Consider the following 12,893-nt stretch of genomic DNA (forward strand, 5'->3'; position numbering starts at 1 on the left):
GGCAGCTCTGCTGCACCCACCCATCACATAGGGGATGAAGGAAAGCCTTCGGGAGCCTCATCCCCAGAAGAATCAAAACTGTCGGAGAGCTAATAGGGTCATTATTGCGTGGTTGCTACCTTATTTTATTAATTGTAATAGTTTTCATGTTTACATAATCTTTGTTATTTCCAACAGAACTATAAGGTAGGTGGACAACCCATAATATCGTCATCTACATCCACTACTGCTTGAGAATATGACAAAGCGGGGCTGTCATGACCAGTAGAGGTCATGCACGTCCATAAGACACTGCAGTACTTCAAATCTCGCAACACAAACATGGGTTGTAAATCGAGATTTTTTGCATGATTCATGAGTCCATCGATGTAGACAGGCTTTATGGTGTAGTTAATTATGTTGCAGGTTGGCTGATCTCTTCTCGTCCAAGGTTACCTCCGGGGTTTCCATCCCCAGGGAACGCCACCACTAAGTACGTGCAGAAGCTAAATAAGTGCTGGCTGGCCAACAATCCGTTGCCCATAATCCCGAACCCTCAAAGTCTTCTGCAAATGGCATTTAAACCACACAAGAGAGACTGTCGGAGGGAAGTGGTTTATAGTTAACTTCCAGTGAACAGAAAGCTCACAAGGCAGATGTGCCCTGGGCCAGTATATCATTCCCGCAAGGTGGAAATCTAGCATGGTTTTCTGAGATCAGCATTCTGGCCCATTTCAATTCTTCATCAGCCAGACTAAGCAGACCACCTTTGCCCACACCCCTGGTGTGTGCTTACCTTAGTTTTTGGCATTTTACTCTTTATGTTTCACTGTAAAAAGCAGTATCCAGTAAATCTGTGTTATATTCCCACCACAACCTACGTGCCCACTCACTGGAATTCTCAGTTGCTGACAATACAATACTGTGCAAATGTCTTAGGCAATCAAAGAAAATGTTTATAGCTATACATCTGGGTAGTAAGTGTAAATTTGAGCAGAAAAAAGTTTAACAAGAATGTCTTCTGTTCTCCAAAAAGTAACTGATATCTTGGCTAGATGAACACCACTTCAGTTCCCAAACCATTCTTCAGGGGTAGCTCAGCCTTACCATGTGTTTGTTAAATTGCCCCACCAGATCAATTAATTAATTGAGTAATTAACTTAATTACTTAAATAATCCAATGAAATATTTGTTAGTGAAGCAAGTGTGGATAGTGGATAGTGCACCTGTAAATGCTGATTACAGCAGAGAAGGAGCCATCCATCCATCCATCCTTCTGTCTGTCCATCCATCCATCCATCCATCCATCTTCCAACCATTTATCCTGGCCAGGATCATTTGGGTGGAGTGATCATCACTTAATCCTGTATTCCATTACTTACTAGCTACAGTACACTTCCAAATGTGTTCTGAGCACATATAAATAACTTCTGAACTAAAATCATCTTATAAATCATATGAGAACTAAATACTTTTGGGGTTCCATCAGTTTATAAACCATGTGAGAAATAAACACTTCTGGGGTTCTATCACAGATGCATAAAATATGGGCTGATTTTCACAGAGCAGCCCCCTGAGAATAAGTGGCTTATGCAGCTAGCCAGAAGCAGATAGGTTACCGCAAGGCTAACGAAGTAAGTAAAAAAGAATTACCGCAGTTAATTTTTTTTCATATGTTGTCATGTATAAAACACCCAAAATGAACACTGTAAGTGGACAATCTGCTGTTAGATGATTTGGTTTGTTGATTTTGTATTTTATTTTTAGCTTCCCCACAGTTCTGATTGATGCAACATTTTGAACCTCTGTTTTGCACAGAAGAAAATTTCTCATTGCTTCACACAAATCTCTAAATGTTTTAGTACATGAATGTAAATGTTGTTATACAATTGACATCATTTGGCATCATTTTCAGTTGCTTTACTTTTGCTGGTCAAAATAATTATGTAGTTTCTCATTGTAATAATTTAACACCTAAAACTATATATGTAAGTGTGATATCATCATGTAAGCCACCACATGCAAAACAGTTCACCAAACTTTCAGAATAATTAAAGAAAATATTCCATAAATTGCAGTGATGCAGCATTATTATATTTTTGGTTTGCCCAGTACGTGGTTATGTTGTGATTTTGTTGTCCTTGTATTGCCATTTTGCTGTTTTAGTATTTTCCAGTGCTATGTGACTTCTTTTTGCTATTGAACTCTGTCTTGAGATCTAAAGAATGCATGGGAGTGCTTTTCCTTCAACAGTGAACTTTACATACTGTAATATGGAGCTTAGCAAAGCTGAAACTGCTGTCTTTGGCATGAATAAATATCAGTTTCCTAAAGAAAAATGATCAGTCAGGCACAATGAGAAAGTGGGAAACGACTATCATTCAGAACAGTATACTTACACTTTGACTCTTATGCTTAAGACAATGCAAAACAATTGTCCTTTTCATTCGGTGGCACTAACTAATTAATTTGTGGAATTAATGGCTTTTGAGACATAAGTTAATTGTTTTGGGTAAGTTACAGGCTTTTGCCGCTAGGCCATAGTGTTGTGAGAATGTTCATGTTCATGAGAATGTTTTGTAGTTTGTAGTTGAGAGAATGTTACGAATGTTTCATGAAATGCGTCAAAAAAATTAAGAAAAACTGTAATGGAATTATTTGATTCTGAAACCTGAGTTACTTATTTTGGGTGAGTTACGACCTTCCGCATGTAAACCATAGCTTAGTGCAATATGCCTGAATAGTTTTGAGAAATGCTTTTATAGCTGTATGTTTCATGAAATGTGCCAAAGCAATCAAGTAAAAAAATAATAATGCCATTTGGCCAGAAAAAACGGATAAACATTGGACAGGAATGGCCTCCTGACTTAGGCCCAAAGCCAGAATGATTTTGGAAGGTGATTACAGTCCCTGATAATGGCATTTTCATTATGGTGTACATTTGCTGCTACAGAGGCAATGAAACATCAGGCTTGGTTCCCCTACTTCCCTCTCCATTTAGTCATGGGGACCCCAGCATTTCGGTCCTGGAAAAGGCTCCAGCTGATGATGGCAGATTCTCCTTGGGCATGAGGAATGTCATCACTGCGTGAGGGAAATGGTGAAGTGTCACTTCATAAGGCACAGAGGGCTCATTTTGGCCGGCATTTTGGTCATTTTGCTGTTAATGAGCAGGCCCCTAAATGACCTATTTTTTATATTTTAATGTGATCGGTGTCACGCTCGGCGTTTGCGGGTGTGGCGCACGGACGGGGCGAGCGGGCAGGAAGCAGGCGAGCAGGCAGAATCAGGGCAAACGGGGATTTATTAGCAGGACGAGGACTCGGGAACATGGCACGCCGACTAACATCAATGACAGACACGGGTTAGTACAAATCAGGAACTTAAATACATGAAACAAGGCAGCAGGAAACAAGACACGACTGGACACGATCAGGAAATCACACGTGGGTAATTAGGGGGCGTGGCACACACGAGGAGCGGACGGAGCGGGCGTCACAATCGGCACAAACAGAAACAGTGATGTGATGTCAAGAGCTCTATGTACATGTATTTGAATTAAAAATCAAAAGCTATAACAATAAATACAACAATAAGCTCGTGAGGTTATCATGGACATTTTCATCTACATCTCCAACCTGCTGTCACTCCTAGCTTGGTATGTACAGTATAAACATTTTGCTGCTTGGCTTGAGATTACATCCATCCATCCATCCATCCATCCATTTTCCAAACCGCTTATCCTACTGGGTCGTGGGGGGTCCGGAGCCTATCCCGGAAGCAATGGGCACGAGGCAGGGAACAACCCAGGATGGGGGGCCAGCCCATCGCAGGGCACACTCACACACCATTCACTCACACATGCACTCCTATGGGCAATTTATCAAATCCAATTAGCCTCAGCATGTTTTTGGACTGTGGGGGGAAACTGGAGTACCTGGAGGAAACCCCACGAGGACATGGGTTGTTCCCTGCCTCGTGCCCATTGCTTCCAGGATAGGCTCCAGACCCCCCGCGACCCAGTAGGATAAAGGGTTTGGAAAATGGATGGATAGATGGATTATTACAGTACGTGAAAAAGTATTGCATCATCGTCATTGCCTTTGTTTATACCAGGAGATGCTGGAGCAGAGCAACCTGGACCATCAGAGACTCGTCTCATCCCAGCTTCTGTCTGTTTGAGCTGCTGAAATCAGGTAGGCACTTTATGAGTATTACTGCAAAAACAGAGAGACTCAGGAGGAGCTTCTCTCTTCATGCTCGCTAAACAGAGAGACTCAGGGAATGACACCACTACACCCTTAATATGCACAACCCATGTAAACCCTTCCCAACAGTCACCAACCTGCTCTTTTTAACAATCTGTAACTACATTTCCATCCATCTTTGCTGCTTATATTTATTTATATTTATACTTATGTCACCTGCACTTTAAATACAAAGCTCTGTCATCATACGCACATGTACAGTTTTTTAACCCTAAGATTATTTCTCTATATTATGTATACATTTTTAGTCATTGTAACCGTATAGTTTATTGTAAAATTTTTAACTTGACATTCTTTATTCTATTTTTGATTTGATTTGCATAGTCTAAGGGTTGTTCAGGGTACATTTCACTACATGTTGTACTCGTATAACCATGTATGTGACGAATAAAGTATCTTGTATCTAAATGTTGCATGGAGTATTAAGCACGTTTCCTGACAACAGTTCACATTATAGTAATTTGCTTGCGTAACAAATAATGTATCATTTTTATGCTGTAAATGGAAATCCCAGTTTGACATGCAAATAACATACAAATATCTATAGTAACGTTGTCAGGTCAATTCTTGGAACTTGGGTCTGCCACCTTTCCTAGAAACCCTCACCCAGTATGTCATTTAACGATGACTGTTAGTCTGTACATGTGCGCGAGTGACGCCCCTTACCCCCACGAAAATAAAAGCGCAGACGCGCGGGAAGAGGTTGCAGCGCTGTTCATGGGACTTTATGCTACTATTTTAAGGAACACGAACTGGATTTAGCTATTACGCAGCATTACTAAGGCCGTGAGCAATTGGCTAATTAAAAAAACATTAGTTCAATTCTTTAGTTTAGCCTCGTGCTTATTGGGAGCAGTGGGGTAGTAGTGTTGAACAGGTTCCGCTAATGAAATATATGTATATTATGCTATATTCAAATCATTTGGAGAAGCTAAATGTTTACCTTTTTTAAAAATTTAGTTTTTCTGAATGTTTTACGATGTGCAAAACTGGATGTGTCAGTGAAATATAAATTTAAATCTGAGAAGCTCACTGCATCAAATATGACATTAAATTTCCATCTGATTTTTACTGGCACCCAGTGAGCAAATGCACAGACATTTACATTTACGTCATTCAGCAGAGATTCATTTCTAAATTGACTTTAGTCTCCCTGTAGCACAAGGATCAACATGATGGTAAAGTTAGGATACAGCCAATGTTTAGCCAATGACATTTGTGAACATAACCAAGCATTCCACCACCACGAACTATAATAGCATTCTGTTATTTGTTATATAATTTTACTCTTCTTTTTAAGGTCACGGAGCCATTTGAGCTGGTTAGGATGGACCTGATAGGGAAATTGGTGATGACAAAACAGGACCATAAATATATATGTGTCCTTGTGGATTATTTTACGAAGTGGTCACAAGCCTACCCGCTAAAATGCAAATGTGCAGAGGAAGTGACCGCCTGCATTTTAAAATTCGTCTACCAGTTTGGGGTTCCGAAAGGAATCTTGACTGACCAAGGAAGGGAGTTTGTCAGTGCGGTAAATTGGATTGATCAAATAACTGACTTTGATGCACAGAGAATATGATACTTAAATTGCAAACATACTCCTTATTGTACTGTCTGTACACTTTTTTTAGCTTTATTACATATTAATTTTTATTAACAGATCAACAAGCGAGTCTGCACAAGACTTGCAATAGAAAGAAGTTTACGCTCTCCTTACCATCCGCAAACCAATGGTTTGGTGGAGCGGATGAATGGGACTATCCAAAGGTTGGGAAAATAAAATGTTCAAATTTTCTAATGTTCAGTTCTTTGTTTATACCTTTTTCCAGATCAATCCAATGGAATTCAAGATAATTGTAGGGATCGTGAATGAGAATCATCACTGGATGTTAACAGTGAGTTGCTCATGATCCATCAAAGGTTTTAGATACTGTTTTGGGTCTCTTCATTCAGATAAATGTCATTGAACTATTAAACTCTCTAAAAACACTGGAAAATGGAGATGAGGTGTTTATAGCAGTAGGAATATAGAATAAGAAATGCTTAGAATCGACAAAGTACTTGCTGTAACATTTTCCCCATAATAACAATAATAATTATTTATGTAATAGCATATGATAAAATTGACTGACCTAAATTTGGTGTTCAAGGGCATTCCTGCTCAGCAAAGGCTGCAGTCTTCCAAGGTGGACCTGCAGTTCTCTCCCTCACAAACGTCAGAAAGGCAGCACATCTTGTGGAGTCTTGGCTTTGAAAGCAAGTGTTGAATAGTTGTTTCCATGGACACTTTGTATTGAAATAAAAATGTTACTTGACTTTGGAGTAATTAAGTGTTTGTGTAATAAAACACTAGATCTTGTCCTGAGAGTCTGATTTTAATAAAATCTTTTACAGTTTGCCGAGAGCATTTTGCAGGGGGAGGATATTAATATTGACCCAGACCCAAACGGCGATTCAGAAGCTGAGGCTGGTTATTGCCATGACTCTCGTCCGAGAATCTGGTACATGATCAGTGTGACACTTTTTCTGAAACGTGTTTCTTATTAAAAGGACAGTATAAAGCCCCATACCTGTTATGTACAGGACGTTTAACATCACACCAGATTTGTTTTTTGTTATTGATGTATTTACTAAACTGAAGTGTTCGCTATCTTCTCAGACAGCAACCTCTGCCATTTTTGTGGGTTGAAGGAGTCTGACAAACTATGGGTAATTTCTAAAACATTGCAATACATTAGCAATAAGCTTACTTATATTAAGAGTAATTTCTGTGATTATGTAGTAAAACAAAAAGGTATTGCTTTTCTTTTCATGGGTGTGGATTGAGTATTCAGGGGTCATAGTAGCTGCTGGTTCTAGCTCTAGGAGCAGAACACTAACTTGACATACGTGTCTACTGTTTGTCATTATTATTAGCAAATTTCTGCTTCTATTTTGTGTAATTGTGTATACATTTATCAAGTTGGTGGCTGCCTTTTTAAACTACAAGCAATATTGAGTGGATTTGAGCATTTAAAAAGTACCCAAAATGCTTTGCAAAGTACACTCTGTGTGGCAAAGAGTACTATCTTTTAAAAGCTGACTGTGGTGTACCACCATTGCTCAGAGTTTGAGGGCCATAATATTCTCACCAATGTAAATGCTCTTTTATCAGGTTAAAAATGCTGATTGGTCTTGATTAATGAAATATTCAAATTCAAAGATGACCACTTGAAAATGAACAGTACATGCGGCTGATACAGCGAGATTAGAAAAATACTGGTGAATGAATAACCCTGATTTACAGTCTTTGGCACGTTTGTGTTACACAATAATAGGTGTTTTTGTGTGTTTTTTGCTCCTCACTGACAGGCTTTTTCCAGGGCCCTTGTCCAGCTGGCTGGGTCAGTTTCGAAAACCACTGTTTCCATTACATTGCCGTCAGGAAGATTTGGATTGACTCTGAGGTAGTGTTACAAAGACCGATGAATAATGAGCGCCAGAACATCTTCAAGTACTTAAAACTATCCTTCCAAATGACAAGAAACCTAAATATATTTTAACTTTCCAGACAGGAGGCATGTAAGAAAATGGAACATTTCCAGTTAGCCCAAAATGGTTTTCTTACAGAAATGGACTTTGACAGAGTTACTTTGGGGGGAAAAACTCTCGTTTTCAGTTACACTGCGAGTCCCTTAGGGGAAACCTGGCCTCTACACACAGAGAAGAGGAATTCCAGTTTATCAAGGCCCTGATCAAAAGCAAAGATTCTGCAGAAAATCCCACCTGAATCGGCCTGACGGACTGTAGCCAGGTAATGGGAAAAAGGCTCTCTTTCCTTCGGTCTCTTTTTTTTTTAAGAATAAGAAGGATTTTAACTTGTGTCCTGGCTGAGATGTGAGTTTATCATAATTACTGTATGTAGCAGTCTACTTCGTCACTCTGATAATAAATGTCTGAAAGTTTGTTTCTAACTCAAATCACATTTTTTATTGTTTTTAGTAGTTAGAGCCAGTAAATAAATTTAGAGTAATGCATATTTCAGTGTATTTATTGAACCTGCTTATATCTCTGAGCTTGTTTTATTCTCTGAAATATATTCAGTCATGCTTGAATTCACTTGCGTGACACTGTCTTCTCTGTTGTCATTTATACTGGACCCTCTTGAGGAAGGTGCCTGGTTGTGGACAGATGGTTCCAAAATTGATTTCATCAAGTGGAACAGGAGTGAACCAAATGAATCAAGTGGAGGAGAAGACTGTGTTCAGACAAACTGGGACGGAAAGGGTGGCTTCCTTAGCCGCCTTTCCAATGGCCGGGGTCCTCCTGGTTCTTCCACAGTTGTGCTGATTAAATAGGCTACAGTTCTTGCTAATTATTTTTATCACTATGACCTGTCACTGTTGGGGTTACGGGTTTGACTCCTGGCCTGGCTTAGAGTGTGGAGTTGCATAATCTCCCTGTGTTTGCATGAGTTTCCCCTAAGGAATCCAGTGTCTTCTCATAGTGCAGAAACACATGGTTCTCATGATTTATAAGTAGTGGGCTCTATGCATCTGTGCCTTGAAATGGACCAGCACACCGTCTGTGTCATGTAACCTGTACATCCTGACATCAGCTCCCATACAGCCTGTAATTTGTCATAGCAAATAAAACACAAATAAATCTGGTTGTCAGTGTTCACAAAAAAAATCATGTTGTTAGCATGCACGTTCCGGTAACACTTCTAGATAAAATAAATATTCTGTTACAGATAAATTGGCAGAATTCTTATGTTAGCTCTTTAAACATAGTGCTGCCTCCCCTTAGTAACACAGGAAGCACTCGGTACAATTCAGAACCCCAGATGTGACTCTCTTGGTTTTGTTATACCTATAGGGGAACAAGGATGGAATGACATGCCCTGTAACTTCTCCTATGCCTTTGTATGCGCTCAGCGCTCTGGCTTGTGATACATGGCATGAAGCCGTGGTCTAAATAAGCAGCATTTCAATGTGACTGCCTTTCCTTGTCTATGTTCAAGGCGATTTAGAACTGCTTCTATCAACTTGCAGTATCCAAATAAAAGCTTTTAATGCATTAAAATGTCACCTCTTACAATCTCAGTTCTTGCTTAAAATACTGTATTAAACAATATTAATATGCATCAAGCGTATGTTTTGCATTTGATATTTTTTTATATTTTTGAACCCAAAATAAACACACAGTACTAACAATGATCATCAAGCATATATAAAGACACAGGTAATGAACCACAAATGGGACACAGGTGTGAGAAGGTGGCTGGCAATGAGCAGGAACATGCAAGATGGCGCCACTGACATCTGCTGGTCAAACAGGAACATGACAAGACTGGCAGAGATAAAGCCTTACAGTATTGAATTGAAATTCTCATGCCAGTCAGCTGACCAAAGTCGGCGGCCCTGCGTCACCTTTCTAACAGTAAGACTATGCTAAATAACAAACACTGTAACACCACCAAAACCTACATCCTCTAAAATGATCATATAGTTGACACAACACTTACCGTTTGTGTCAACTTGCTGTTTTAACACACTGTAAAAAAAAGAAAATGTTGAGAATTCAAATTATCTAGGCAACACGATGCAAATTTTTTTTTGAGTTTTCTCAACTTATGTGTACCATTGTTGACTATAAATTCAAGTTTAAACATATTTAAAAGTGAAGCCAACTTGGAGCTTTGTGTTCAGCTTATGATGATACCCTTAACATAACAAGAAAATCTCATGTAGTTATACCTTCTACAAATTATTTTTCTCCAGTTATTAAACTTGTACCTTAAATTATACAAATTATGTTAGATGTAATTGCTTTTAAATGTAAATTTACAGATATACATTTCTCCTAAAGAATGACCACACAAATCAATGTCAGCTGAAAGCCTGTTTATTCCTCTTGCAGAAATTGGTGTTTTGAAACACTTGAAACATTTGGCACTGAGCAGAAACAATATAAATAATAAAGTGCTTTGTGTGGCACTTCAGTCCCAGTTCTCTATTTTACAATTGAAAAAAGGAGGGGACTTAAAATCACTATGTGCAATTGTACTTGATACAAATCTAACCTTTACTTGAGCATCAATGAACATAGAACCGCTCATATATATGCACCTGTCTTGAACTGGTAACTGAAAAAGCTGAGAAATGGGGCTTCACACGAGTTGACCACAATGCAAAAGTAAAAATGGTTCAAATAAATCTACAAACATTTACTGCAAAAGCTTTTGTTTTCCGAGCCCTGATTCGCTATGAGAATGGAGACCCAAGCTCAAAAAAGATGGTCTGAATTGTTTCAAAGGTATATTTCATCGTTGTTGTTTACTCAATGTTCATGACATACAAAAGGCCAACGTAGTATGCGAAGGCAGTCGAGAGATCGGGTGGGTCATGTAGAATGATGGCTCCTTCTAGCACAACAGCTACATCTCGCACAGTTGATGTGATGGAGTCATCACCTTCACAGACAACCAGAACGCCAATATGCACACCTTGGACCAATAGAATATTTACCTTTTTCCTAGCTAGGTTGCCTCTCCACCAGGAAGCATACCTGTCACGTATGAAGGGGAGACACAACCCAGAGGCAGCATTGGGCTGGACTGACTGGGGTTTTATTGAAGTGTAATATGGCAATGAGAAAACAAAGGACCATAAAGGGTTTAAAATGGAGAACAAGCAGGAATTGTGAGACTGGAGCAGAGCCAACCGGAACACAGGGAGCCCTCCAACATAACTGCTTGCCACATTTAGAGATTGCTAATAAACAGAATTTATGTTATTGTTCAGGCCAGTGCCACTGGTACATACACGTGCATCATGTGCTATATGTAGAGCACCAAGGGGGATCTGCCTTTATGGAGAGATTGTTAGTATTAAACTATCATCAGGGATGAACATAACTGGTACGCAGGTACACATTCACCTTTAAATGCGATATGCGCGGCAATCGATTAATGTAACAGCGTGAATACGTATCAGCCAGTTTAACCTTTATATGCTAATTTGTACTTAGTTTGCGGTAGAGGTTTATATGCACGGTAATTTCTAACGTCTCCCGTTCTGTATTTTTGATCGCCAATATATGCATGTATGTCTGTCTGTATATCAATTCATTAACACTTCCAAGTATTATTCACGAAATGTTCACATTCACAGGGATCTTCCCCCCATAACCATCGTGAATGTGAAGGAGTGACTGCAAATCATCTTCCTCACTACTGTCTGAGAAAACGCGGCTGCAGGAGCCAACCACAGAGAAGGTAATGTCTGAATTTGTCCAAATAGCTACAGTAACCAATCAGAATGCTAATGTGACACACAGGGGACTTTTTGAAGTGGTCAGGCGTGTTGATTTCATAATCAGTTTCAGTCAGCCCATGCACATAACCAGTTACAACCAGTAAAAGGAAGCAAAACCAAAACTTGCGCTCCCAGCTGAGACTTGCGGATCACAAACTTTTTATGACACATGCACTTCATTTGAAAGATTCCTTACCACAGCATACACAACAAACAAATAAAGTAATTTATTTTCGTATAGCGCATTATCACAATATTACATTGTCTCAAAGCGCTTTACAGCATCCCCACCCAAAGCCCCCAGTGAGTAAGCCAGAAGCATCCTGGAGATTCTATTTTGAGAGACGGGAGAGTAGCGACTTGGCAACAACCATAGCGCCAGAGAGTCCGACATCTCAGCAAATTTAAAAGTGCTACCTAACAGCAAGCGTAAGGATTCTCCGATTGTCATCCACGTCGACAGTAATGATGTCCGAATGAGGCAATCGGAGATCATTAAGACAAACTTCATAGAGGTGTGCAACCTTGCGAAGAAGATGTCTGCGTCAGTAATGTGCTATGGCCCCATCCCTACTAGACGTGGCGACGAAAGGTGCAGCAAATTATCTTCGCTGCGTTGCTGGCTGTCGGAATGGTGCCCGGTCAATGGTGTTGGTTATATAGACAAGTGGTGGACGTTTTATTCATGCCTCGCGGGCTGGTGCCGATCTCCTGTCCAGAAGCATAGCTCATAGTCTCAAGGCAAATCGCTGACTAGCCAGAACCAAGTCCAGGTGGTAGGCAAACTGGCATAACCGACCGCCTGCTAGGTTCTTAGTTGTCACCTAGGGTTCATGTTATCAAGACTATGTCTGTTCACCGCACTATTAATCGTGGAGGTCTATTCCAGTGTAGTGAATGTCATAATAATTTAATAAAAATTAAGCCAAATCCATTATTAGGTAATAGGTGTAATGCAAGGCTAAAGCTTGGGCTTTTGAATGTAAGATCACTGGCTCCTAAGGCGCTACTAATAAATGAAATGATTAGTGATATTAGACTTGGTGTTACTTGGTGCTTATGCCTTATGCCCAGGGCTTAAACTTACTGAATTCATGGCACTAAATGAATGTACTCCAGCTGAATACAGTCATAAGCATAACCCTCGACCCAATCACAAAGGTGCTGGTGCTGCTGTAATATTTCAGTCCAACCTAGGAGTGTCTGAGAAAAGTGGTTATAGCTTTAGCATGTTTGAAATTCTAGTTCTTAGTCTTGCTGGCTCATGTCCTGGTGGCTCATCTCCTTGTAGTCCTTCACGTCCAGTCATCATTGTCGTATACAGACTGCCCGGTCCATACAATAA

General features: G+C 39.8%; 1 protein-coding gene and 1 long non-coding RNA gene across 2 annotated transcripts; both read left to right on the plus strand.

The window, feature by feature from the left end:
* The first annotated feature begins 4,084 nt into the window (after positions 1-4,084).
* Positions 4,085-6,543, plus strand: LOC125717457 (uncharacterized). The gene is made up of 3 exons (XR_007384545.1): positions 4,085-4,175; positions 6,080-6,145; positions 6,401-6,543. It is a non-coding gene; the product is annotated as an uncharacterized LOC125717457 (long non-coding RNA).
* A 186-nt stretch (positions 6,544-6,729) lies between these two features.
* On the plus strand, positions 6,730-9,287 carry LOC125718436 (lactose-binding lectin l-2-like). The gene is given in 4 exon segments (XM_048992289.1): positions 6,730-6,751; positions 7,602-7,696; positions 7,909-8,043; positions 8,399-9,287. Coding segments are annotated over 4 exon segments (441 nt in total). The 3' UTR covers positions 8,588-9,287.
* The last annotated feature ends 3,606 nt before the right edge of the window (positions 9,288-12,893 follow it).

Source organism: Brienomyrus brachyistius, chromosome 22, assembly GCF_023856365.1.
Source record: "Brienomyrus brachyistius isolate T26 chromosome 22, BBRACH_0.4, whole genome shotgun sequence".
Lineage (NCBI taxonomy): Eukaryota > Metazoa > Chordata > Actinopteri > Osteoglossiformes > Mormyridae > Brienomyrus > Brienomyrus brachyistius.